At 42.4% G+C, this 24,664-nt stretch overlaps 1 protein-coding gene across 1 annotated transcript in view; it reads left to right on the top strand.

Moving 5' to 3' along the window:
• The window catches only part of LOC129863844 (rhotekin-like), a 39,432-nt gene extending 19,736 nt beyond the window's left edge, over nt 1-19,696 (top strand). The window contains exons 4-12 of the mRNA XM_055936169.1: nt 1,589-1,642; nt 2,447-2,564; nt 2,806-3,057; nt 3,199-3,293; nt 3,374-3,474; nt 3,939-4,067; nt 10,111-10,279; nt 13,377-13,481; nt 19,058-19,696. Of these exons, the coding sequence (XP_055792144.1) occupies nt 1,589-1,642; nt 2,447-2,564; nt 2,806-3,057; nt 3,199-3,293; nt 3,374-3,474; nt 3,939-4,067; nt 10,111-10,279; nt 13,377-13,481; nt 19,058-19,209 (1,175 nt within the window). The 3' untranslated portion in view covers nt 19,210-19,696. The remainder of the gene's footprint in view (nt 1-1,588; nt 1,643-2,446; nt 2,565-2,805; nt 3,058-3,198; nt 3,294-3,373; nt 3,475-3,938; nt 4,068-10,110; nt 10,280-13,376; nt 13,482-19,057) is intronic.
• The last annotated feature ends 4,968 nt before the right edge of the window (nt 19,697-24,664 follow it).

Below are 24,664 nucleotides of genomic sequence, written 5' to 3'. Positions count from 1 at the left end.
CACTCACTTCTGTCATCATGAAGTGCTTTGAGAGACTAGTCAAGGATCATATCACCTCCACTCTACCCTAGACCCACTCCAATTTGCTTACAGCCCCAATAGGGTCACAGACGATGCAATCGCCATCACACTGCCCTATCCCATCAAGAGGAATACCTATGTAGGAATGCTGTTCATTGACTACAGCTCAGCATTCAACACCATAGTACCCTCCAATTTCATCATTAAGCTTGAGACCCTGGGTCTCGACCCCGCCCTGTGCAACTGGGTCCTGGACTTCCTGACGGTCTGCCCCCAGGTGGTGAAGGTAGGAAACAACATCCTCAACACTGGGGCTCCACAAGGGTTCTCAGCCCTCTCCTGCACTCCCTGTTCACCCACGACTGGGTGGCCATGCACGCCTCCAACTCAATCAACAAGTTTGCTAACGACACTACAGTGGTAGGCTCGATTGCCAATAATGACGAGACAGCACACAAGGAGGAAGTGAGGGCCCTCGGTGTGTGCCAGGAAAATAACCTCTCACTCAATGTCAGCAAAACAAAAGAGATGACCGTGGACTTCAGGAAACAGCAAAGGGAGCACCCCCCCTATCCACATCGATGGGACAGCAGTGGAGAAGGTGGAAAGTTCCTCGCTGTACATATCACCGACAATCTGAAATGGTCCACTCACACAGACAGTGTGGTGAAGGTGCAACAGCGCCTCTTCAACCTCAGAAGGCTGAAAAAATGTGGCTTGTCACCGAAAACCCTCACTACCTTTTACAGGTGCACAATTGAGAGCATCCTGTCGGGCTGTATCACCACCTGGTACGGCAACTGCACCGCCCACAACTGCAGGGCTCTCCAGAGGGTGGTGCGGTCTGCATAACATATCACCGGGGGCAAACTACCTGCCCTCCAGGACACCTACAGCACCCGATGTCACAGGAAGGCCAAAAAGATAATCAACCATCCGAGCCACTGCCTGTTCACCCCGCTATCATCCGGAAGGCGAGGTCAGTACAGGTGCTTCAAAGCTGGGACATAGAGATTGAAAAACAGTTTCTCATCAGATTGTTAAACAGCCACAACAAGCACAGAGAGGCGGCTGCCAACCTACTGATTTGATATCATTGACCACTTTAATAAATGGAACACTAGTCACTGTAATGATGCCTCTTTAAGAATGTTTACATATCTCACATTACTCATCTCATATGTATATACTGTATACTGTATCCTTCACTATCTATTCTTTACTATCTATTGCATCTTAGCCGCTCTGTCACTGCTCATCCATATGTTGTATACTTATATATTCTCATCCCATTCCTTTACTAGATGGTGTGTATTAGGGTTTGTTGTGGAATTGTTAGATATTACCTCTTAGATACTGCTGCATTGTCGGATCTACAGTAGATGTTTAAGCATTTCGCTACTCTCGCAATAACATCTGCTAACCATGTGTATGTGACAATAACATTTGATTTGATTTTGATTTGACCAACAGATACGGGTAGGAGTACTATATTGGACAGAAATGTCTCATTCTCTCTCTCGCTGTCCCTCAATCCATCCATTCTGCTCTTCCTCTTCCACTCCAGACCTGCGTATCCCACTCATGTGGAAAGACTCAGAGTACTTCAAGAGCAAAGGAGGTGAGTCCCATATAACATTAAATGGTGCTGTCACTAACCCTGTCATGACAACGCATCATGTGGCAATGGCTGGAAACACAGGATTTTTTGTTATTAAATCGGTGCTCTTGAACATCGGCCCTGAACATCGGCCCTGAACATCTCGCATCCTTTAACAACATTAGACAGTAATTGCACTTGATAACATCTAGCTCCTAACAATAATGTTTGAATTGAATGGAACAGCTACTGGAAACCCTTTGGTTAGATAAGAATGCAAGTGGTGCATATTGAGAGAGTGGAGTCTATTGGCTATTTGTATTTAAGTGTATCCGGCCGGTACGTCATCAGTTCATCAGAGTTTAATTTGAGCCATATCTTTCCCACCATTACCAGAGTGGCCTGAGTACATACATTCCATTGATGGAGTAAATCTAAGGTCTCAATCTATAATCTTGTCTAAACCAGTTACGTGGCTAATCCATGCAGATTATGACTCGTGCATGTGGGGTAAGCACATTCAATTAACCGCCTCCTGTTTGTTTCTAAGAACACTTGTATTATCGTGGCTCCTCTGAGCGACATCTGAAATCAGGTCAGATTTAAAGGTCACACAGGTTAATCCTGTAAAGGTGTAGTTATTGGACTCTTACTTAACCTACTACGTTCTCACTATTTTTCTGCCGTGTCTGTCCTGTTCTCTTTCTGCTCTCTCTGCCCATCTTCTTTTCTCTAAAACTCCATCCTTTCCATCTCCCACTCTATTCCATTCTTTCTCTATCTATCTTGCTCTTCTCTCTCTATCTTGCTCTCGCTATCTTTCAGAGCTGCATCGCTGTGCTGTGTTCTGTCTGCTCCAGTGTGGCAGAGAGATCTATGACACAGACCTGGTGATGGCGGACAGGACTTTGACTGACATCTGCTTCGAGGACACCATCATATTGCAAGTGGCTGCTCGAGTTGCTCTCATTTTGACTCCTTAACTTATATGACACTATTAGTGCAGGTGATGTAGAATTTTGTCTGTGGTTTTAATATTTGCTTAGAAACGTATAGAGAACTTCTGTCCTCTTCAGTTGAATTATGTTTGTGTCATTCTGTATTTCATTATGCCCATGTTTCTTTGTTAATTTTTGTTGCTATATTCATCTGTGTGCGTGTGTTGGTTCCTGTATATGATCCAGTAAGGAGGCGAGCCCGTGCTTTGAGCTACGTGTGGAGCTGTACAGTACCTGTGTGGTGGAGGACTTCTCTCCGGGCCCAGGGGCACTAGGACCCAGGAGACATAACCGCCTCAGCAGCTCCCTGGGCTGCACCTCTGGGAGGAGGATCAGGGCAGCTCTAGAGTCTGCAGCCTGTGGTACCATATCCAATGTAGAGGGAGGTGATGGAGGAGGAGGGTCTCCACCACCTCTGCTGCCTGCTCTCTGTACAGAGTGAGTGTTGATGTAACAGCTTGCACACGCATGACACACACACAACTGGAATCACATGCAACGGTGATGCACATAATGTCAACTCAAACTGGCCACACAAGTCGTCAAAAGTCGTTGATTGTGTGTGGTTTCTGTTTGCAGGGGGCCAAAGTATCACCTTCTGGCCCACACCACACTGACAATAGCACATGTTCAGGACAGCTTCAGAACACACGACCTGTCCATATCAGCCACAGGTGAGTGGCGACTCCTCTCCTTTGGCTGTTTACTGTCCTTGAATAGCAAGCAACAAACTCATCAACCAATATTGTTCCAGAGGACAGTGCATTCTGGCTGCCTCTCTATGGCAGTGTGTGTTGCCGTCTGGCAGCCCAGCCTCTCTGTATGACCCAGCAGGTTATCAGCGGCAGGATCAAGGTGAGTTAACTCGTAGTCACCGCCCTTAGTATCACACCCACCATCATCATTCACATCATTTGTTTAATCATTCTCAGTTTTAGTTTGATCATTAGAGTCGTAGTTACGGTGCCTTCGGGAAGTATTCAGACACCTCAAGGATGAGCAATGGAAACAGGATGCACCTGAGCTCAATATTGAGTCTCATAGCAAAGAGTCTGAATACATATGTAAATAAGGTATCTGTTTTTTTATTTTAGAAATTAGCAAAAATGTCTAAAAACCTGTCTAAAAACCTGGCTTTTTTTGTCATTATCGTGTATTGTGTGTAGATTGATGAGGAAAACAATTAATTTAAGACATTTAAGAATAAGGCTGTATCGTAACAAAATGTGGAAAAAGCCAAAGGGTCTGAATACCTTCCGAATGCACTCTAGTTTAGTCAAAAGCATCGTTATAATCATTCCTACCATTCTCATGATCAGATTGAGAAGGAGCCTGAGTGTTGGACTGACATCTACGGTGTCCTCAAAGGGACAAGTCTTACCTGTTACCACAGTCAAGAGAGCATGGTTGCCCAAGAGGAGCCGTTATTCACCATCGCCATCAACAAGGTTTGTTACTCTTGTAAACACACAAGACATGTCAGCATATTCACACTGTCATCCATACACACGGCCAAAATGCAGAGACTGACGCAAATTTGCATAAATACTGAACTATAATCCCATTTTGCACCCACAAAAGGACAATATTGTTTTTATTAGAGGTTTACACCCCATGTAGCAAGCTATAACAGCACAACACCACTCTGCATACAGTCCAGTACATCACTGGGGCTGAGCTTCCTGCCATCCAGGACCTCTATTCCAGGTGGTGTAAGAGGAAGGCCCTAAAAATGGTCAAAGACTCCAGCCACCCAAGTCATAGACTGTTTTCTCTGCTACCGCATGGCAAGCGGTACCGGAGCGCCAAGTCTGAGACTAAAAGGCTCCTTAACGCTTCTACCCCCAAGCCATAAGACTGCTGAACAGTTAATCAAATGGCCACTGGACTATTTGCATTGACCCCCTTATTTTATTCAAACACTTGCACAGGCTCGATGTACACTCACTGGACTCTAACCATACACTCACACAAACACACAAAACACACACATGCATATTGACGCCACACACACACACACACACACACACACACACACATAGTATGCGGACACCTTCAAATTAGTGGATTTGGCTATTTCAGACCGAGCCGTTGCTGACAGGTGTATAAATTCGAGCACACAGCCATGAAATCTCCATAGACAAACATTGGCAGTAGAATGGCCACACTGAAGAGCTCAGTGACTTTCAACATGGGACCGTCATAGGATGCCACTTTCCAACAAGTCATTTCGTCAGATTTCTGTCCTGCTAGAGCTGTCCTGGTCAACTGTAAGTCCTGTTATTGTGAAGTGGAAACGCCTAGGCGCAACAATGGCTCAGCCACACAAGCTCACAGAACTGGACCGCCGAGTTCTTAAGCGCGTAGCCTGTAAAAATCATCTGCCCCCGGTTACAACACTCACTACCGAGTTCCAAACTGCCTCTAGAAGCAAATTCAGCATAATAGCTGTTCGTCGGGAGCTTCATGAAGTGGGTTTCCATGGGCGAGCAGACGCACAAGCCTAGGATCACCATGCGCAATACCAAGCGTTGGGATGGTGTAAAGCTCACCGCCATTGGACTAGGGAGAAGTGGAAACGCGTTCTCTGGAGTGACAAATCATGCTTTGTCTTCTGGCAGTCCAATGGACGAATCTGGGTTGGTTTGGCGGATACCAGAAGAATGCTATCACCATAGTGCCAACTGTAAAGTTTGTTGGAGAAGGAATAATGGTCTGGGGCTGTTATTCATGGTTCGGGCTAAGCCCCTTAGTTCCAGTGAAGGGACATTTTAATGCTTCAGCATACAATGATATTCTAGATGATTCTGTTCTTCCAACTTTGTGGCAACAGTTTGGGGAAGGCCCTTTCCTGTTTCAGCATGACAATGCAGAAAGCGAGGTCCATACAGAAATGGTTTGTCGAGACCAGTGTAGTAGAACTTGACTGGCCTGGACAGAGCCCTGACTTCAAACCCACCTTTGGGATGAATTAGAACGCCGACTGCGAGGCAGGCCTAATCGTCCAACATCACTGCCTGACCTCATTAATGCTCTTGTGGCTGAATGGAATCAAATCACAGCAACAATGTTCCAACATCTAGTGGAAAGCCTTCCCAGAAGAGTGGAGGCTGTTATAGCAGCAAAAGGTGGACCAACTCCATATTAATGCCCATGATTTTGGAATGAGATGTTCGAGTGTCCACATACTTTTTCCATTCACAATCCTTCACAATCTTCACATATACTGCTGCTACTCTCTGTTTTTTATGTATGCGTAGTCACTTTAACCCTACCTACATGTACACATACCTCAATTATCTTGACTAAGCCATACCCCTGCACATTGACTCTTTACCAGTACACCTTATATATAGCATCGTTGTTATTTTGTGTTTCTATTTTTGCTATTTTTGGTTTATTTATCGTTAATTTAAAAAAGCATTATTGGTTAAGGGCTCGTAAGTAAGCATTTCACGGTAAGTTCTACCTGTTGTATTTGGTGCATGTGACATAGAATTTGATTTCTTTGAAGTTTGCTGCAGTTTCATAATCAGTCCACTAGAGAGCACTGTCGAGGTGTAACCCAAAGACACTCCTTGCCTGGAGATGTTTATTTTATATTTTATATCACTTTTATTTAACTAGACATGTCAGTTAAGAACACATTCTTATTTAGAATGACATCCTACCAGTAGGCAAAAGGCCTTCTGCAAGGGAGAGGGGCCTGGGATTAAAAAAATAAATATATATAGGACAAAACACCCATCACGACAAGACACCAACACTACATAGAGACCTAAGACAACACAGCATGGCAGCAACACATGACAACAACATGGTAGCATCACAACATGATGTTTTTTGGGGTGAAGTTTAAGGAGCTCCTTTAGCACCTCAGACTCTGACCGCCTGCAGGGAGAAACCTTTTGGAGCGGGGCAGTGGAAAAAGAGGGAGGTGCATTGGGTATAGGCGCATTAGAAGGGATGGGATTTGAGGAAATGTTGGGTGGGCACTAAGACATGGCTGAGTCAAATAGGAATACTGACTTAATGAGTTGGTGATTAAAACTCTGCCAGATCACGGTCCAACCAGGGACTGAACCTGTTTTTTTTGTATTTCTAATTTTCATTATGGGCGCGTATTTGTTAACGATACCACCTGAAAATATTAAAAAAAGAAGGTCCAAGCGTCTTCAACAGAGCGGATCAAGCTGATTCTATACCAATTTACAGAGGCCAGATCATGAAGGAAGGCTTGCTAAAGAACTTTAATGAGCAAGTGTCTATAACAAATCAGGACAGGTCGTTTCACTGAGCAGCCATTACAAACACAGGCTGTAAAACCGTGATCACTGGTGTTTTCTGTAATGACCTATCAGGATTATTTGTGAGGATAACATCAAGGAGAGTAGCCTTTTCTGGGTGTTTGGAGTCATACCTTGTGGGATTGGTAAGTCCCATTGCTTTAGGACTTGCTCAGGTGGTTTAGCATGTCCCAGTTTAGGTCACCTAGCAGGACAAATCCAGACTTAGTGGAAGGGGCCAGGAGAGCGCTTAGGGCATTTAGGGTTCAGGCCGGTGCTGATGGTGGCCGATAACACCCAGCAACAGTCAACAAAGAGTTAGATGAACGTTTAATGTGTAAAACCAGCAAATCAAATTGTTTGGGGACAGACTTGATGGAGACAAACGAGCACTGAAGGTGTTCCTTGGTAAAGATTGCTACTCCACTACCTTTGGAAGATTTGTCTTACAGAAAAAGGTTATAACTAGAAAGGATAACATCAGTGTTCAAAACACTCTTTCTTAACCACGTCTCAGTAATGACCAACACATCTGGATTGGAGCTGTTAACCCACACTTTCAATTGATACATTTTAGGTAATAAGCTTCTAGTTTTAACGTGCAGAAAACCCAGGCTTTTACAAGAGCAGAAATCAGTGAAGCAGATATCAGAGCACAAATCAGAAATGGGGCTAGCAACAGTAGAAGGGCCAGGGTGTGCATGCACATTTCCAGATATAATCAGTAGTAATATCATCAGGACACGGCAGAGGACAGGGAGAGCTCTGCAGTGTTGATTTCTAACATTTGAATGTGCATCAAATGGCAAAAAGATAATATTGTATAGCAATTTTATCAGGTAATATGAATACAAAGCCGGCGAGAGGTGGTTAGAATGGGATTCGAGGCCAAAAGACCGTCTGTCCCACGGTTGGGTAAACAATCAAGTTTAAAGTCCGATCTTGCTTTGAGCATTACTGGAACGGAATTCTGTTTGCTTGCTATTTAACCCCTTCACGCTCATTCTCTCACAATGAAGCCAAGTATTTCATGCAATGTGGGTGCTTATCAGCCTGGCAGCAGCTACAGTACCTGCACATCAGCCATGTGCACATCACAGCAGCTATGTGCACTAGTGGTGCGCGGGACAGCTGTTTGTTCACCCACACCTGCCCATGTTGCTAATAACCCATCCACAACCGCCTGACTATATGTAATAAAGTGAAAATCTAAGGCCCTTACCCGCTAATATAGAAAATGGGCTGTAGGCTACAGTCAGACACGCTAAAAGATTTTTTTTTTGACAGAGGGCAGGATTTTTTGTTGCCTGATTTTAAATATGTTTCTGCTTGTAATTTCCGATATTTTGTTATGCCATTTTTTTGTCAACTTGTCTATAATTAGATACATGCAGCTTCTCTTCTGTCATTAGCCTATATGTTGCCCTAGAAGACTAAATAAAAGCTTGCTCACCAGAATGGCATAAATCGATAGAATGAATGCTTCAATCAAATCAAAATTTATTTGTCACATACACATGGTTAGCAGATGTTAATGCGAGTGTAGCGAAATGCTTGTGCTTCTAGTTCCGACCATGCAGTAATATCTAACAATTTCACAACTACTACCTTTTACACACAAGTGTAAAGAAATTAATAAGAATATGTACATATAAATATATGGATGAGCGATGGCCGAACGGCATAGGCAAGATGCAGTAGATAGTATAGAGTACAGTATATCCATATGAGATGAGTAATGTAGGGTATGTAAATATTATATAAAGTGGCATTGTTTAAAGTGACTAGTGATACATTTATTACATCCAATTTTTAATTATTAAAGTGGCTAGAGATTTGAGTCAGTATGTTGGCAGCAGCCACTCAATGTTAGTGGTGGCTGTTTAATGGCCTTGAGATAGAAGCTGTTTTTCAGTCTCTCGGTCCCAGCTTTGATGCACCTGTACTGACCTCGCCTTCTGGATGATAGCGGGGTGAACAGGCAGTGGCTCGGGTGGTTGTTGTCCTTGATGATCATTTTGGCCTTCCTGTGACATCGGGTGGTGTAGGTGTCTTGGATAGCAGGTAGTTTGCCCCCGGTGATGCGTTGTGCAGACCTCACTCCCCTCTGGAGAGCCTTACGGTTGTGGGCGGAGTAGTTGCCGTACCAGGCGGTGATACAGCCCGACAGGATGCTCTCGATTGTGCATCTGTAAAAGCCATCTGGAAAAGCCAAATTTCTTCAGCCTCTTGAGGTTGAAGAGGCGCTGTTGCACCTTCTTTACCACGCTGTCTGTGTGGGTGGAACATTTCAGTTTGTCCGTGATGTGTATGCCGAGGAACTTAAAACTTTCCACCTTCTCCACTACTGTCCTGGGGATAGGGGGTGCTCCCACTGCTGTTTCCTGAAGTCCACGATCATCTCCTTTGTTTTGTTGATGTTGAGTGTGAGGTTGTTTTCCTGACACCACACTCAGAAGGCCCTCACCTCCTCCCTGTATGCCGTCTCGTCGTTGTTGGTAATCAAGCCTACCACTCTAGTGTCGTCTGCAAACTTGATGATTGAGTTGGAGGCATGCATGGCCACGCAGTCATGGGTGAACAGGGAGTACAGGAGAGGGCTGAGAACGCACCCGTGTGGGGCCCCAGTGTTGAGGATCAGTGGGGTGGAGATGTTGTTTCCTACCCTCACCACCTGGGGGCGTCCCGTCAGAAAGTCCAGGACTCAGTTGCACAGGGCGGGATCAAGACCCAGGGTCTCAAGCTTTATGACGAGTTTGGAGTGTACTAAGGTGTTAAATGCTGAGCTGTAGTCGACGAACAGCATTCTGACATAGGTATTCCTCTTGTCCAGATGGGTTAGTTGACTGTCCAGATGGGTTAGTTGACATCGGTAAAGTTGCAATTGTCGTATCTGCTTTTTTCACGAAGCAAAGACGTTTAGGGAACGAAGATCAAATGCAACAACAACAACAAATGCCTGTGCAAAATGTCCAAATGACATCGGTTTGACCGGTTGTGAGAAAATAGAAAGCTGTGAATATATTTTTTTACTTTATTTAGTAAATATTTACCTAACCAACAATGCAGCTCAAGAAATAGAGTTAAGTAAGAATTTCACGCTTAAGGTCCTGTTGTATTTGACGCATGTCACAAATACTATTTGATTTGAACATGCTTCTGTTAAGATTTCAGTATGGCTTGTGTGTGTTTCTCTCCTTCTCAGGAGACCCGCATCCATGTGTCCGAGAGAGGGCCTCTCCACCATACCCAAAGTATATCCATCAGCACACACACCCGAGGTGACGAAGCTGTCACACACACTCTGGTCACACACACACCCCAGGACACACAGCGCTGGATGGAGGCCTTCTGGCAGCACTTCTATGACATGAGTGAGTCATACTGATTCAATTTAGTTACATTTGATTGGATTTGATTAAGTTTGATTAAATTCTATTTGGTTATTTATTTGATTGAATTTAAATACTTATCGATTTGCTGTATACTAGTGGACACAATCCCTGGTCCTGCATACTCACAGGCTGTGCATGTTTTTGTTTTGACCCATTACACGCTACTAGCCCACCCTTCTTAAATCCGACAAGGACAGATAGAAGTGACATTACCAGTTACATGATGATCATTACTGTTAAATTGTAATGTTAGGTTTTATCATTCTTGTCTTCATAAGATGGTCATTATATTATATACACATATACATACACAGTTGAAGTCGGAAGTTTACTAATCATTTACTAGTCATTAAAACTAGTTTTTAAAGTTTACTAGTCATTATAACTAGTTTTTCAACCACTCCACAATTTTCTTGTGAACAAACTATAGTTTTGGCAAGTCGGTTAGGACATCTACTTTGTGCATGACACAATTAATTTTTCCAACAATTTTTTACAGACAGATTATTTCACTTAAAATTCACTGTTTCACAATTCCAGTGGGTCAGAAGTTTACACACACTAAGTTGACTGTGCCTTTAAACAACTTGAAAAATTCCCGAAAATTATGTCATGGCTTTACAAGCTACTGATAGGCTAATTGACATAATTTGAGTCAATTGGAGGCATACCTGTGGATGTATTTCAAGGCATACTTTCAAACTCAGTGCCTATTTGCTTGACATCATGGGGAAATCAAAAGAAATCAGGCAATACCTCAGAAAAAATATTGTAGACCTCCACAAGTCTGGTTCATCCTTGGGAGGAATTTTCAAACGCCTGAAGGTACCACGTTCATCTGTACAAACAATAGTACGCAAGTAAAAAACACCATGGGACCATGCAGCCGTCACACCGCTCAGGAAGGAGACGCGTTCTGTCTCCTAAAGATGAACGTACTTTGGTGTGAAAAGCGCAAATCAATCACAGAACAACGGCAAAGGACCTTGTGAAGATGCTGGAGGAAATGGGTACAAAAGTATCTATATCCAGAATAAAACAAGTCCTATATCGACATAACCTGAAAGGCCACTCAGCAAGGAAGAAGCCACTGCTCCAAAACCGCCAGCAAAAAGCCAGACTACAGTTTGCAACTTCACATGAGGACAAAGATCGTACTTTTTAGAGAAATGTCCTCTGGTCTGATGAAACAAAAATAGAACTGTTTGGCCATAATTACCATCGTTATATTTGCAGGGAAAAAGGGGAGGCTTGCAAGCCAAAGAACACCATCCCAACCGTGAAGCACGGGGGTGGCAGCATCATGTTGTGTGGGTGCTTTGTTGCAGTGGGGACTGGTGCACTTCACAAAATAGATGGCATCACGAGGGTGGGAAATTATGTGGATATATTGAAGCAACATCTCAAGACATCAGTCAGAAAGTTAAAGCTTTGTCGCAAATGGGTCTTCCAAATGGACAATGACCCCAAGCATACTTCCAAAGTTGTGGCAAAATGACTTCAGGACAACAAAGTCAAGGTATTGTCATGTGGAAGGGAATTTGCAACACAAACAAACATGGAGAGTGAACGTGACACAGAGCACGGAGACACAGAGCTCGTACCTAAAAGAGGGGCTACTTCGGTCGCATGGACGTGGTTTGGATATGAAAAGTCTGACGCGGACCAGAAAATCGTCCTCTGCAAAATATGCCGCAGGCCGGTCCCGACCAACAGGCTCAAACACCAATAACCTCTTTTACCACCTAGGCAAGAATCATGTGAAACAGTACGGAGAGAGTCTACGGATGATACCCAAAACAGTACAGTCGAGTGCTCAAAACAATTTCAGACTCAGACGTTGCAAGAGGCTTATCTATTTATTTTAGGCCTATATTTATTTTGTTTGCAACTATAGTTGAAGTGTTTTCTATTTACCTTTTTAGATTATATACATTATTTTATATTTTGTTATTTGCACAGAGGTTCAAAATTAAAGGAGAAATAATCTAAGTTTAATTCAAAATGTAAACTATTTATTCATTGAAAATACAGAAAATGTGCTGTATCGTGATATGTATCGTTATCGGGATATGAAATGACCTAAATCGGGATATGAGATTTTGGCCATATTGCCCAGCCCTGTGCGGCAGCGTAGCCTAGTGATTAGAGCGTTGGACTAGTAACTGAAAGGTTACGAGATCAAATCCCCAAGCTGACAAGGTAAGAATCTGTCATTCTGCCCCTGAACAAGGCAGTTAACCCACTGTTCCTAGGCCGTCATTGAAAACAAGAATTTGTTCTTAACTGACTTGCCTAGTAAAATAAAGGTAAAATACAAAATAAACATGCTGCTTATAGCGAGTGCCTAACACTGGCCACGCATTCTGTAAGATTGATTGCTAATTCAAGCATTTTAAAAGTAAATATTACAGCCTACATTTCTATGCCAGAGAGGAACTGTTCAATATTTTGTTTATCAATAGATGATTGTGATTTATCTCCTGCCTTGGTATAGGCTGTGAAATTAAATAGGCTATGATGTTGTGCTTCTATCACACAGCAACACCATGTATTGTTGTCAATATTTAAAATAGTCTACCGGTCTATTTCATTTTGAGCATGCTTGAATAAGGGATGGATGAATGGTAATATTTGTTGTCGGCCTCAGCTATAGTAGCGGAAATACTGTAACTCAAGTCATGTCATGTTCTACACGCCCAGTTATGCGATCTCTTACAAACAGCGAATGTATCTTTTTTTAACATGCTGAGAGAGGCCTGACTTCTGGAATACAGGGGCAGTGCATGCACAAGGCCATGCCGATGCATATAAATTAGAAAAACCTGTCTGGAGAATGTGGCTTGATTTGGCATTATACTGAAATTAAATAATCTTGCCAAACTACTCACTCTTTTCTTCCTTCTTGGACAAAGGGATGGATTATGTGGGGTAAAGAACAAGTTAAGATCATGTAAATTAACAATATTTAAATTGAAGTGGGTTAGGGTTCCATTTCACCAAGAAGCTGAACATAATTATAGTAACATTTCAATAAATCTATTTTACAAAGACATGTCGACTTTTCACTCTACAGGTCAGTGGAAACAGTGTTGTAATGGCCTGATGAAGATCGAGGTACCCTCTCCTAGGAAATCCCATTTGGTCACAGCGAAGCAGGGGTCGCTTTACCACGAAATAGGTAACTATTCAATAACACACACCACCATCACATAGGTCTATACACTCACCTACACTTACAGTTTGAATGATTATAATATTAGTTTGCAGACCTGCTAGAATTCTCTCTAAATTATTAGACAAATTGGATGCTTTCGCAACTGTAGGGAAATAAGATTGCTCTCAAAGGATTATATTGTTGTCATCAATATTGTAAGTAGTCCTTCTACAACAGCGCAGTAGTGTGACCTCTTAGTAAATAGATATTTTGTGAATCATCTAAACTAACTTTCCCCACACGCTCTAAAGAAGTGAAAATACCGTTGATCACCATTACCACAAATTTCGGGCTTTAAGATAAAGCGTGGGATAAAATAATCATTAAAAGGTGAAAGGCTCCATATGCCTCCTCTCTACCTTTCAGGAAGATGGACTGAACGAAACCTGCTCTGATAGACTGGGATGAAAAAGCTGTTTTGAAAGCAAATGACAATACATTTATTTTTTATTACTTGAACCATAACGACAGCATACATAGAAGCACAATGGTGGCATTATCGCCAACACCTGTTATGTATACCACAATGACTCAGATGGATCAAGGCACTATTCAGGAATTTGAGAGCGAGACAGAAATAGATTGACGAAGAGAGAGAAGAAAAAAATAGGAGAAAAGGAGAGGAACCAGATGTGAAAGATGATGGGTAGAGAAGAATCCAGGAAAGAGGGGTTATTTCAAGGAAATGATCGAGGGGAAATGGATCAGAATTTCTTTGTTCCTTCCGCATGCCTGAGTCGAACCAGAAGAAAGTGATAATAAGTTCGGGGCTATTTTACACCTTCTCTCCTTTCTTTCACAATAATCCATCTATCATATTGTCCTTTGTTTATACAACTCTACTATACATCACACACTCCCACTCTACTCATCATCCCCTTCCTCCTCCTCCTTCCTCTCCTCCTTTTCCTCAGTCACTCCATCTTCCCCAGGAGAGTGTGGTAATCCAGGATAACTCTGTCTGCTGAAGTGTGGGCCTGCTCTCCTCTTACTGTAACCACAGGTAGAGTACCACCAACAGTAACAGCCCCACCCACGCACGCACGCACGCACGCACGCACGCACGCACGCACGCACGCACGCACGCACGCACGCACGCACGCACGCACGCACGCACGCACGCACGCACGCACGCACGCACGCACGCACACACACACACACACACACACACACACACACACACACACACACACACACACACACACACACACACACACACACACACACACAGACAGAGGAAACCGGCACTTCAACTTCACAACATGAGTCACAGTGATAGTGTAAATGATGTCCCCGGAACAATATACAATTTTCGCCTGCTAAACCACAAAGGACTAATGGGTTGATTATAGTTGGGACTTGTGCCAGGGGAACCTGCCATAGCCAGGCCTCATTAGGACACTCCATTGACACTCCCAAATCATATTGATATGATCATCAATGTTTCTTCAACTGTCTGATCCGTCAGCCTAGCAGATTGACACTAATCTCTAGAATATTACTACCGCTTTGTGAGACAGCTACTGCACTGGGCAGGTTCATAGTTCAGTTTGAGTTCTACTGTAGTGTTCTTCCCTGCTAGTCCTGGAGAGCTTTTATTTCAGCCCAGCGGTAATACCCCTGATTCAGCTAATCAAAGTATTGGTGATCAGTTGATCAGCTGAATCAGTTGGTATCGAACATTGGCCCGTAAACAGACGTACACCTTTGACCCGCATTGAACCAGGTCAGGTCAGTAGCAGCTGTGGTTTCCTACAGTCATCTGACAGGAACCATAACAAATAGCTCTACGGTCAACAAACCCGAGACACACTGTCCCTGGGAGACGATGTACAACATCAAACGTCAACTGTTCTGGTTGGCAGAGTGTTTGACTGACTCAGTCCTGGTAAACACTAATTAAGCCAGGGCATAATCCATGTCAATGTGCCAAACGCTCCAAATATCTCACTGATGGGTAGCTGATGGATGTTTATAGAGAAAAGCCAGGGTTGGGTAAAAATGGTTACCAAGTCTTAATTACGTCATAGTCATAGCGTCTGTTGCGTTGGCGTGTTATACAGGAGTTGATGTAATGCATACGAGACCATTGTTGCACCCGACAATGGATGGCTGTGTGTAGGCTGTGCGTTCTTTATATTGCATCATGGATTTCAACAGTGTCATATGGTACCTTATTGTTGTGATAGATTCAAATTAAGATATACAAATATTGGAGTCAACACACTTCTTAATTCCTTAATCCTGATCGAATCACATTAACTATAGTTCTGAGCTCTGTTTTACTTGTCTGTCATCTGATTATTTATGTACTACCTTGTCTACCTTGAGATGTGCCATCTACCCTGCCTATCTGGCAGGTTGCTTGGCATGTTGGCTGTTTCTCAACATCAGTAATCACTGTAACTGGGGGAGTCAAAAGAATGCTGCTGATCTGAAATCTTAGACAGGTACTCCACTGTGTGTGTTAGCAGTTGTGTTGCGCAACGTTCCCATGAAGCCGTTTGGCGAAGTATGTGTTGGGCAGAGTGGGGAGTTGGGTGAGTGCATGCTTGTGGGTGTATGGAGTGTTTTTGGAGTTGGGGCATTTTTGAGATTGCTGTGATATTCTCAGCTGGATTTAGAGCTCTCAACATGAAGAAATACTAAATAATTTTGTAGAATCGAAACACCACCACTTTCTGAAGTTTAATTTTGAATGAGTCAGCAGACATTAAAATTATCTTTCTGCGTCGCCCAGAGAAGGTTATATGAAAGGGGGCTAAATTTGTACTATAACTAAATAAGATCATATTTATTTAACAGTTATAAGACAGGTGACATCTAATAGAAAGCTGTTTATCATTTGATTGTTACTATATTTAGAAAGAATTTCAGTCATTTCAAGCCCTATTGCCCCGCTTTCGTTGAATAGGGAAAAAATCATATACAGTGCCTTCAGAAATTATTCCCACCCCTTGACTTTTTCCACATTTTGTTGTGTTACAGCCTTAATTTAAAATTGATCAAATTTAGATGTTTTTGTCACTGGCCTACACACAAAACCCCATAATGTCAAAGTGGAATTATGTTTTTAGAATTTGTTTTACAAATGAATTAAAACTGAAAAGCTGAAATGCCTTCAGTCAATAAGTATTTAACCCCATTGTTATGGCAAACCTAAATAAGTTCAGGAGGAAAAATGTGCTTGCCAACTCAAATAATAAGTTGCATGGACTCGCTCTATGTTCAATAATAGTCTTTAACATTATTTTTTAATGACTACCTCATCTCAGGCGAGCACTGAATTTCAGAAACAGATTCAACGACAAAGACAAGGGAGGTTTTCCAATGTCTCGCAAAGAAGGGCACCTATTGGTAGATGGGTAAAACATTTAAAAAGCATACATTAAATATCCCTTTGAGTATGGTGAAGTTATTAATTACACTTTGGATAGGGTATCAATACACACAGTCACTACAAAGATACAGACATCCTTCCTAACTCAGTTGCCGGAGAGGAAGGAAACTGCTCAGGGATTTCACAATGAAGCCAATGGTGACTTTAAAACAGTTAAGAGTTTAGTGGCTGTGATTGGAGAAAACTTACGATGGATCAACAACATTGCAGGTACTCCACAATACCAACCTAATTGACAGAGTGAAAAGAACGAAGCCTGTACAGAATAATAATATTCCAAACATGCATCCTGCTTGCAACAAGGAACTAAAGTAATACTGCAAAAATGTGGCAAAGCAATTATTTTTTGGTCCTGAATACAAAGTGTTAGGTTTGGGGCAAATCCAATAAAACACATTACTGGGTACCGCTCTCCATATTATCAAACATAGTGGTGGCTGCATCGTGTTATGGGTATGTGTAACCGATGTGAAATGGCTAGCTAGTTAGCGGTGGTGCGCGCTAATAGCATTTCAATCGGTGACGTCACTCGCTTTGAGACCTTGAAGTAGTGGTTCCCCTTGCTCTGCAAGGGCCGCGGCTTTTGTGGAGCGATGGGTAACGATGCTTCGTGGGTGACTGTTGTTGATGTGTGCAGAGGGTCCCTGGTTCACGCCCGGGTCGGGGCGAGGGGATGGACTAAAAGTAAACTGTTACATATGCTTATAATCGTTGAGGACTGGGGAGTTTTTCAAGATAAAAAAGAAACGGAATAGAGCTAAGCACAAGCAAAATCCTAGAGGAAAACAGAGTTGTCTTTTTTCCACCAGACACTGGGAGATGAATTTACTTATCAGCAGGACAATAACTTAAAACACAATGCTAAATCTACACTAGAGTTGCTTACCAAGACGACATTGAATGTTCCTGAGTGGCCGAGTTACAGTTTTGACTTAAATCTACTTGAACATCTCTGGAAAGACATAAAAATGGTTTTCTAGGAATGATCAACAACAACCAATTTGACAGAGCTTGAAGAATTTTGAAAAGAATAATGGGCAAATGTTGCACAATCCACTTGTGGAAAGCTCTTAGAGACTTACCCAGAAAGATTCACAGCTGCAATCGCTGCCAAAGGTGACTCTACAAAGTATTGACTCAGGGGTGTGAATACTTATGGAAATTAGATATTTCTGTATTTAATTTTTATTACATTTAGGTGAGAAAAAATCGATTTGATACATTTTGAATTCAGGCTGTAACACAACAAAATGTGGAACACGTCAAGGGGTAGGAATAGTTTCTGAAGGGACTGTATGTTTAAAAATATATATATATTTTTCATAATATTTGGACTATGTATTTGAGCTTGTGTCCTCAAAAGGGAAGTACACCTCAGCAATGTATAACTATTTTTACCAGAAAGGGGAGTTCCAAAACTTTCTAGAACTATGCAGCTTTACTAGTCTACTTAGGCAAAAATCTCAATTTTGAAGTAACGTTCAAGAGTTTAACGTCAGACAGAGATGTTTAGCCTTCTGTTTGTCTTATTCTTTCTTACATGTAATTGAATATTGGTGTGCAGCCACCCTCAGAGCTGCACCTGCTATTGTGATAAAGCATGAACCTGTACTCTCCACAGGGCTGGCGTTATGGGTGGGACCTGGGGGTACTGGCCCGCCCTACCATACCTCCTGCCTGTCCAAATAAAATATTTTAATATTGATAATTTATTTGTCCGACATGCGCACTGACAGAAAGACACATCAATCTCTGATAAAGCATCTGAGCGAACAAAACAGGCCCGTGTATCTGATTCTGTCTGGCACCAAAAAGTACGGCAATGTGCACACATAGGCGGACCCGTGAAAATAAATTGTCCCCCCTATCGATGTCAAATGCCCGTGCAACTGATTTATTCTGGCACCAGCCCTGACTCTCTGTGAAGACCCTTCACAGGTCCCCTTTGGCACGTGCAGCTAGATGAATCAGGTGGCCAGCCAATAGTTCTTCTCGGTGGTATAACCGTACTGTTACACATTAAATGGAGGAGAATAACAGGATTTTGATCATTTGTTGGTATAACGGATGTCTTTCTCTTTGTCTCTCTCTTTCTCGCTCTCTCTATCTATATATATTAATTCCTGTGGTACCGGTATAGTTGAAGGACCCTCCATGAATGCCAGGTTGTCCCAGTCAAGGGGACCAACATCAGGCAACTGCATCATCCAGGACAGTATCCACCTCTTACCAAACTACAGCACCCCCCCAACCCCCAATTGTACTCCTGCTCTTGGGAGTGACGTGCAGTGACACTCCTCTCCCATGACACAGTGTCTCTGTACTGTACCTATCCCTGTCCTATAATAGCACGAAACAGCCACAAGAGCTAGCCACTCCTCTCCAGGAACACATACAGGAATGCCACAAATTGAGTGCTGCAATCACACACTTTTGCTAATTGTAGCATTCCACACTCTTGAGTTATTCTGGTAATGCAGCCTTGACCTTTTCTAGTCCAGACTCAATGTTTTATAGGATACTTGGCTCTTCTCTTTACTTGTCCAAAGTCCAAACCCAATCGGCTCTTAAATGCAGTTAATTGATTTTAAAGGGTAAAAATATGTTGGTATGATTTTGGTGCTTAGTCTTACTTTTATTCTTTAGCCTTCTCTCAACCTATTTAAATGAGACCGTTTTGTTTCGGACACAAAAATTCAGGACAAGATAATCAATATGATTGCAATGCGGAGCATGTAACTCAAACTTGAGGATTGCAATAAAAACCTAAAACCCTTTATTTGTATGTCTTTCGGTCATGATTGTTGTCATGAACTGTCATCTCCTTCAGTGGCGTGTCAACTCTGTCATTGATGGCTACCCAAATTGTTGTCTATATTCACTGTTCTGCAGTTCATGCATAAACTAATTAGGACCAGTGCAGTCAAAATGTGATTTTCATGTGCTTTATATATACAGTACCAGTCAAAAGTTTGGACAAGAGTGTGCAAAGCTGTCGTCAAGGCAAAGGGTGACTACTTTGAAGAATCTCAAATATAAAATATATTTAGAAATGTTTAACACTTTTTTTGTTACTACATGATTCCGTATGTGTTATTTCGTGATTTTGATGTCTTCACTATTATTCTACAATGTAGAAAATAATCAAAATACAGAAAAACCCTGGAATGAGTAGGTGTGTCCAAACTTGACTGGTACTGTAATTCATAACTATGAGGTTGGAATAATACTGAGGAGTTGTGAAAATGATAATGCCCTTTTAGTGTAAGAGCTATCTGAAAAGACCGCTTGAAATTTCAACCTGTGGTGGGATGGAGTTTTGGTCTGCCTGGTGACGTTAATAGGCTAATAAGAAAGAGTTCCAAATCTCTCTGCCAATAACAGCAAATATTCCGTTTTCTCCTACTCACTCAGAACACTCCCAGACAGTCCTGACAAAATTCTTGCCGGAGAAAAGCATAAATTTTTTTTTTTTGACCATTTTAATTGAAAATAATCACTAATGTACTTCATTGTTAACTGGAAATTATTTGATACTGAGGATAAAAAGGCTGCATTGGATCTTTAAAGTATTTACTGTGCTAGACCTAGGGATACTCTTTGCTATATACAGTGCAATCGGAAAGTATCCAGACCCCTTCACTTTTTCCGTACAGCTCCGAGACAGGATTGTGTCGAGGCACAGATCTGGGGGATGGTACCAAAAAATGTTTGCAGCATTGAAGGTCCCCAAGAACACATTGCCCTGTATCATTCTTAATTGTTAGAAGTTTGGAGCCACCAAGAGACTTGGTGCTAGTGCTGGCCGTCCGGCCAAATTGAGCAATCGGGGAAAAGGGTCTTGGTCAGGGAGGTGACCAAGAACCCGATGGTCACTCTGACAGAGCCTTCCAGGTGGGAGAGCCTTCCAGAAGGACAACCATCTCTGCAGTGCTCCACCAATCAGGCCTTTATAGTAGTGTGGCCAGATAGAAGCCACTCCTCAGTAAAAGGCACAAGACAGCCTGCTTGGAGTTTGCCAAAAGGCACCTAAAGGACTCTGAACATGAGAAACAAGATTGAACTCTTTGGCCTGAATGCCAAGTGTCACGTCTGGAGGAAACCAGGCACCACTCATCACCTGGCCAATACCATCACTACGGTGAAACATGGCAATGGCAGCATTATGTTGTGGGGATGTTTTTCAGGATCGAGGGAAAGATGAACGGAGCAAAGTACACAGATCCTTGATGAAAACCTGCTCAGGACCTCAGACTGGGACTAAGATTCACCTTCCAACAGGACAGTGACCCTAAGCACACAGCCAAGACAATGCAAGAGTGGCTTTGGGACAAGTCTCTGAATGTCCTTGAGTGGCCCAGCCAGAGCCCGGACTTGAACCCAATCGAACATCTCTGGAGAGACGCTCCCCATCCAACCTAACAGAGCTTGAAAGGATCTGCAGAGAAGAATGGGAGAAACTCCCCAAATACAGGTGTGCCAAGCTTGTAACGTCCTACCCAAGAAGAATTAAGGCTGTAATTGCTGCCAAAGGTGCTTCAACAAAGTACTGAGTAAAGGGTCTGAATATATGCAAACATTTCTAAAAACCTGTTTTTGCTTTGTCATTATGGGGTATTGTGTGTAGATGTATTATGTATTTATTTGTGTCCATTTTAGAAGAAGGCTGTAACATAACAAAATGTGGAACAATTGAAGGGGTCTGAGTACTTTCCGAAAGCACTGTACCTGTTGTTAGTGGTATCATAGTGGTTACGAAATTAGCGCTGGAGCATTATATAGTGATTTGTTTTTTAAAGAGAGAAATTTGGAGATTTGCTTTACATATTTGAACATTGTGTTCGAATTAAACAAGCAAGGCCTTTAAACACTTGTTGGACAATACATCGAAATCCCTTTATCGAGTCTTACAGAGTTGACATAATTCCAGTTAAGTTAATTTTAATGTAAAGCTTTTTTTTTATTAACTTGTTGCTCCTTTACATGTGGTAGGTGATACTTTGGTCAATAAAAATATCAATAAATAAAATGCAAATATTTCACATTTTGTTTATATTATGGGGAAATGTGATTTTTGTCCCGGCTTTCAAGAATGTCTATAATTTAACATTGCGTGTATGTTAGGTGCTCGGGAGTGTGTTCATATGGTTGGCATAAGTGTTCTAGGAGGCAGGTTAACCAGTTATTCCTGCTAAAACTGTAAAGTCCTGGGGGGGGGGGGGGGGGGGACTGTGGGATTATTTAAAATACTCTTTGAATAGTTAAGGTTTCAGATGTTTTCTTAAGCTGGGCAGGGACTCTAGTGTCCTAGCTTCAGGGGGAAGCTGGTTCCACCATTGGGGTGCCAGGACAGAGAAGAGCTTGGACTGGGCTGAGCGGGAGCTGCCCTCCCATAGGGGTGGAAACCAGAGGTGGCAGAACAGAGTGCTCGGGTTGGGTTGTAGTGTGTGAGCATAGCCAGAAGGTAGGGAGGGGCAGTTCCTCTTACTGCTCCGTAGGCAAGTACCATGGTCTTGCAGTGGATGCGAGCTTTGACTGGAAGCCAGTGGAGTGGGCGGAGGAGCTGAGTGACATGGGTTGGAATTTTCACAATGTTTGATATCTGAAACTGGTGTACCTTAATATGACAGCATGGGATTGACTATAAACCGGTCTGTCTTCTTGCAGTCAGAGGATTGTGTGTAGATCTGTGATGCTGTTTGGTGGTATTGCTCAGTAAAACTTACGAGCAATGATGATGTTATGTGCCTAGACCTTCCTTCCAGTAATAAGGCTACTCACTTGTTTGTGTGTGCATGCACAACTACACATGTACAGTTGAAGTCGGAAGTTTACATACACATACACACACAACTAGTTTTTGCAAGTTGGTTAGGACATTTACTTTGTGGATGACACAAGTAATTTTTCCAACGATTGTTTACAGACAGATTATTTCACTTATAATCCACTGTATCACAATTCCAGTGGGTCAGAAGTTTACATACACTAAGTTGACTGTGCCTTTAAACAGCTTGGAAAATTCCAGAAAATTATGTCATGGCTTTACAAGCTTCTGATAGGCTAATTGACATAATTTGAGTCAATTTGAGGTGTACCTGTGGATGCATTTCAAGGCCTACTTTCAAGCTCAGTGCCTCTTTCCTTGACATCATGGAAAAATCAAAAGAAATCAGCCAAGACCTCAGAAAAAATATTGTAGACCTCAACAAGTCTGGTTCATCCTTGGGAGCAATTTCCAAATGCCTGAAGGTACGACGTTCATCTGTACAAACAATAGTACGCAAGTATAAACACCATGGGACCATGCAGCTGTCACACCGCTCAGGAAGGAGATGCGTTCTGTCTCCTAGAGATCCCAATCCCAGAACAACAGCAAAGGACCTTGTGAAGATGCTGGAGGAAACAGGTACAAAAGTGTCTATATCCACAGTAAAACGAGTCCTATATTGACCTGAAAGGTTATGTTTTGTCTTGTTTTTTTACACACCTGGTTTCCATTTCCATCATTAATTGTTATATATTTAACTCGCTGTTCCCCCCATGTCCTTGTGTGGAATTGTTTGCTTGTAAGTGCTTGTAAACTATGTTACTGGTGCGCGCCGGGTTTTGTACCCATGTAGGTTCTTTTTGTATTGCCGTGGGTTTTGTAATTAAACTGCTCCGGCTATTACCTATCTCTGCTCTCCTGCGTCTGACTTCACTGCCACCTGTTTCGCAACCCTTACACACAGCTCCAAAACCGCAATAAAAAAGCCAGACTACGGTTTGCAACTGCACATGGGGACAAAGATTGTACTTTTTGGGGAAATGTCCTCTGGTCTGATGAAACAGAAATGGCCATAAACACCATTGCTATGTTTGGAGGAAAAAGTGGGAGGCTTGCAAGCCGAAGAACACCATCCCAAACGTGAAGCACGGGGGTGGCAGCATCATGTTGTGGGTGTGTTTTTCTGCAGGAGGGACTGGTGCACTTCACAAAATAGATGGAATCATGAGAGAGGAACATTATGTGGATATATTGAAGCAACATCTCAAGACATCAGTCAGGAAGTTAAAGCTTGGTTGCAAATGGGTTTTCCAAATGGACAATGACCCCAAGCATACTTCCAAAGTTGTGGCAAAATGCCTTAAAGACAACAAAGTCAAGGTACTGGATTGGCCAACACAAAGCCCTCAATCCTATAGAAAATGTGCTGGCAGAACTGAAAAAACTTGTGCGAGCAAGGAGGCCTTACTATCCTGACTCAGTTACACCAGCTCTGTCAGGAGGAATGGGCCAAAATTCACCCAACTTATTGTGGGAAGCTTGTGGAAGGCTACCCAAAACATTTGACCCAAGTTAAACAATTTAAATGCAATGCTACCAAATACTAATTGAGTGTATGTAAACTTCTGACCCACTGGGAATGTGATGAAATAAATAATAGCTGAAATAAATAATTCTCTCTACTATTATTCTAACATTTCACATTGTTAAAACAAAGTGGTGATCCTATCTGACCTGAGATGGGGAATCTTTACTTTGATTAAATGTAAGGAATTGTGAAAAACTGAGTTTAAATGTATTTGGCTGAGGTGTATGTAAACTTCCGACTTCAACTGTAGATAACGTACAGCTGGCTGGGTTTTCGGTCCATCGGCAAGATAGAAAAGCTGCCTCCGGTAAGACAAGTGGTGGCGGTCTATGTCTATTCGTAAATAAAAGCTGGTGCACAAAATCAAATTTTTAGGAAGTATCGAGGTT

The sequence above is a fragment of the Salvelinus fontinalis genome, chromosome 10, assembly GCF_029448725.1.
Source record: "Salvelinus fontinalis isolate EN_2023a chromosome 10, ASM2944872v1, whole genome shotgun sequence".
Classification (NCBI taxonomy): Eukaryota; Metazoa; Chordata; class Actinopteri; order Salmoniformes; family Salmonidae; genus Salvelinus; species Salvelinus fontinalis.
This window is presented reverse-complemented; position numbering and strand designations above follow the sequence as displayed.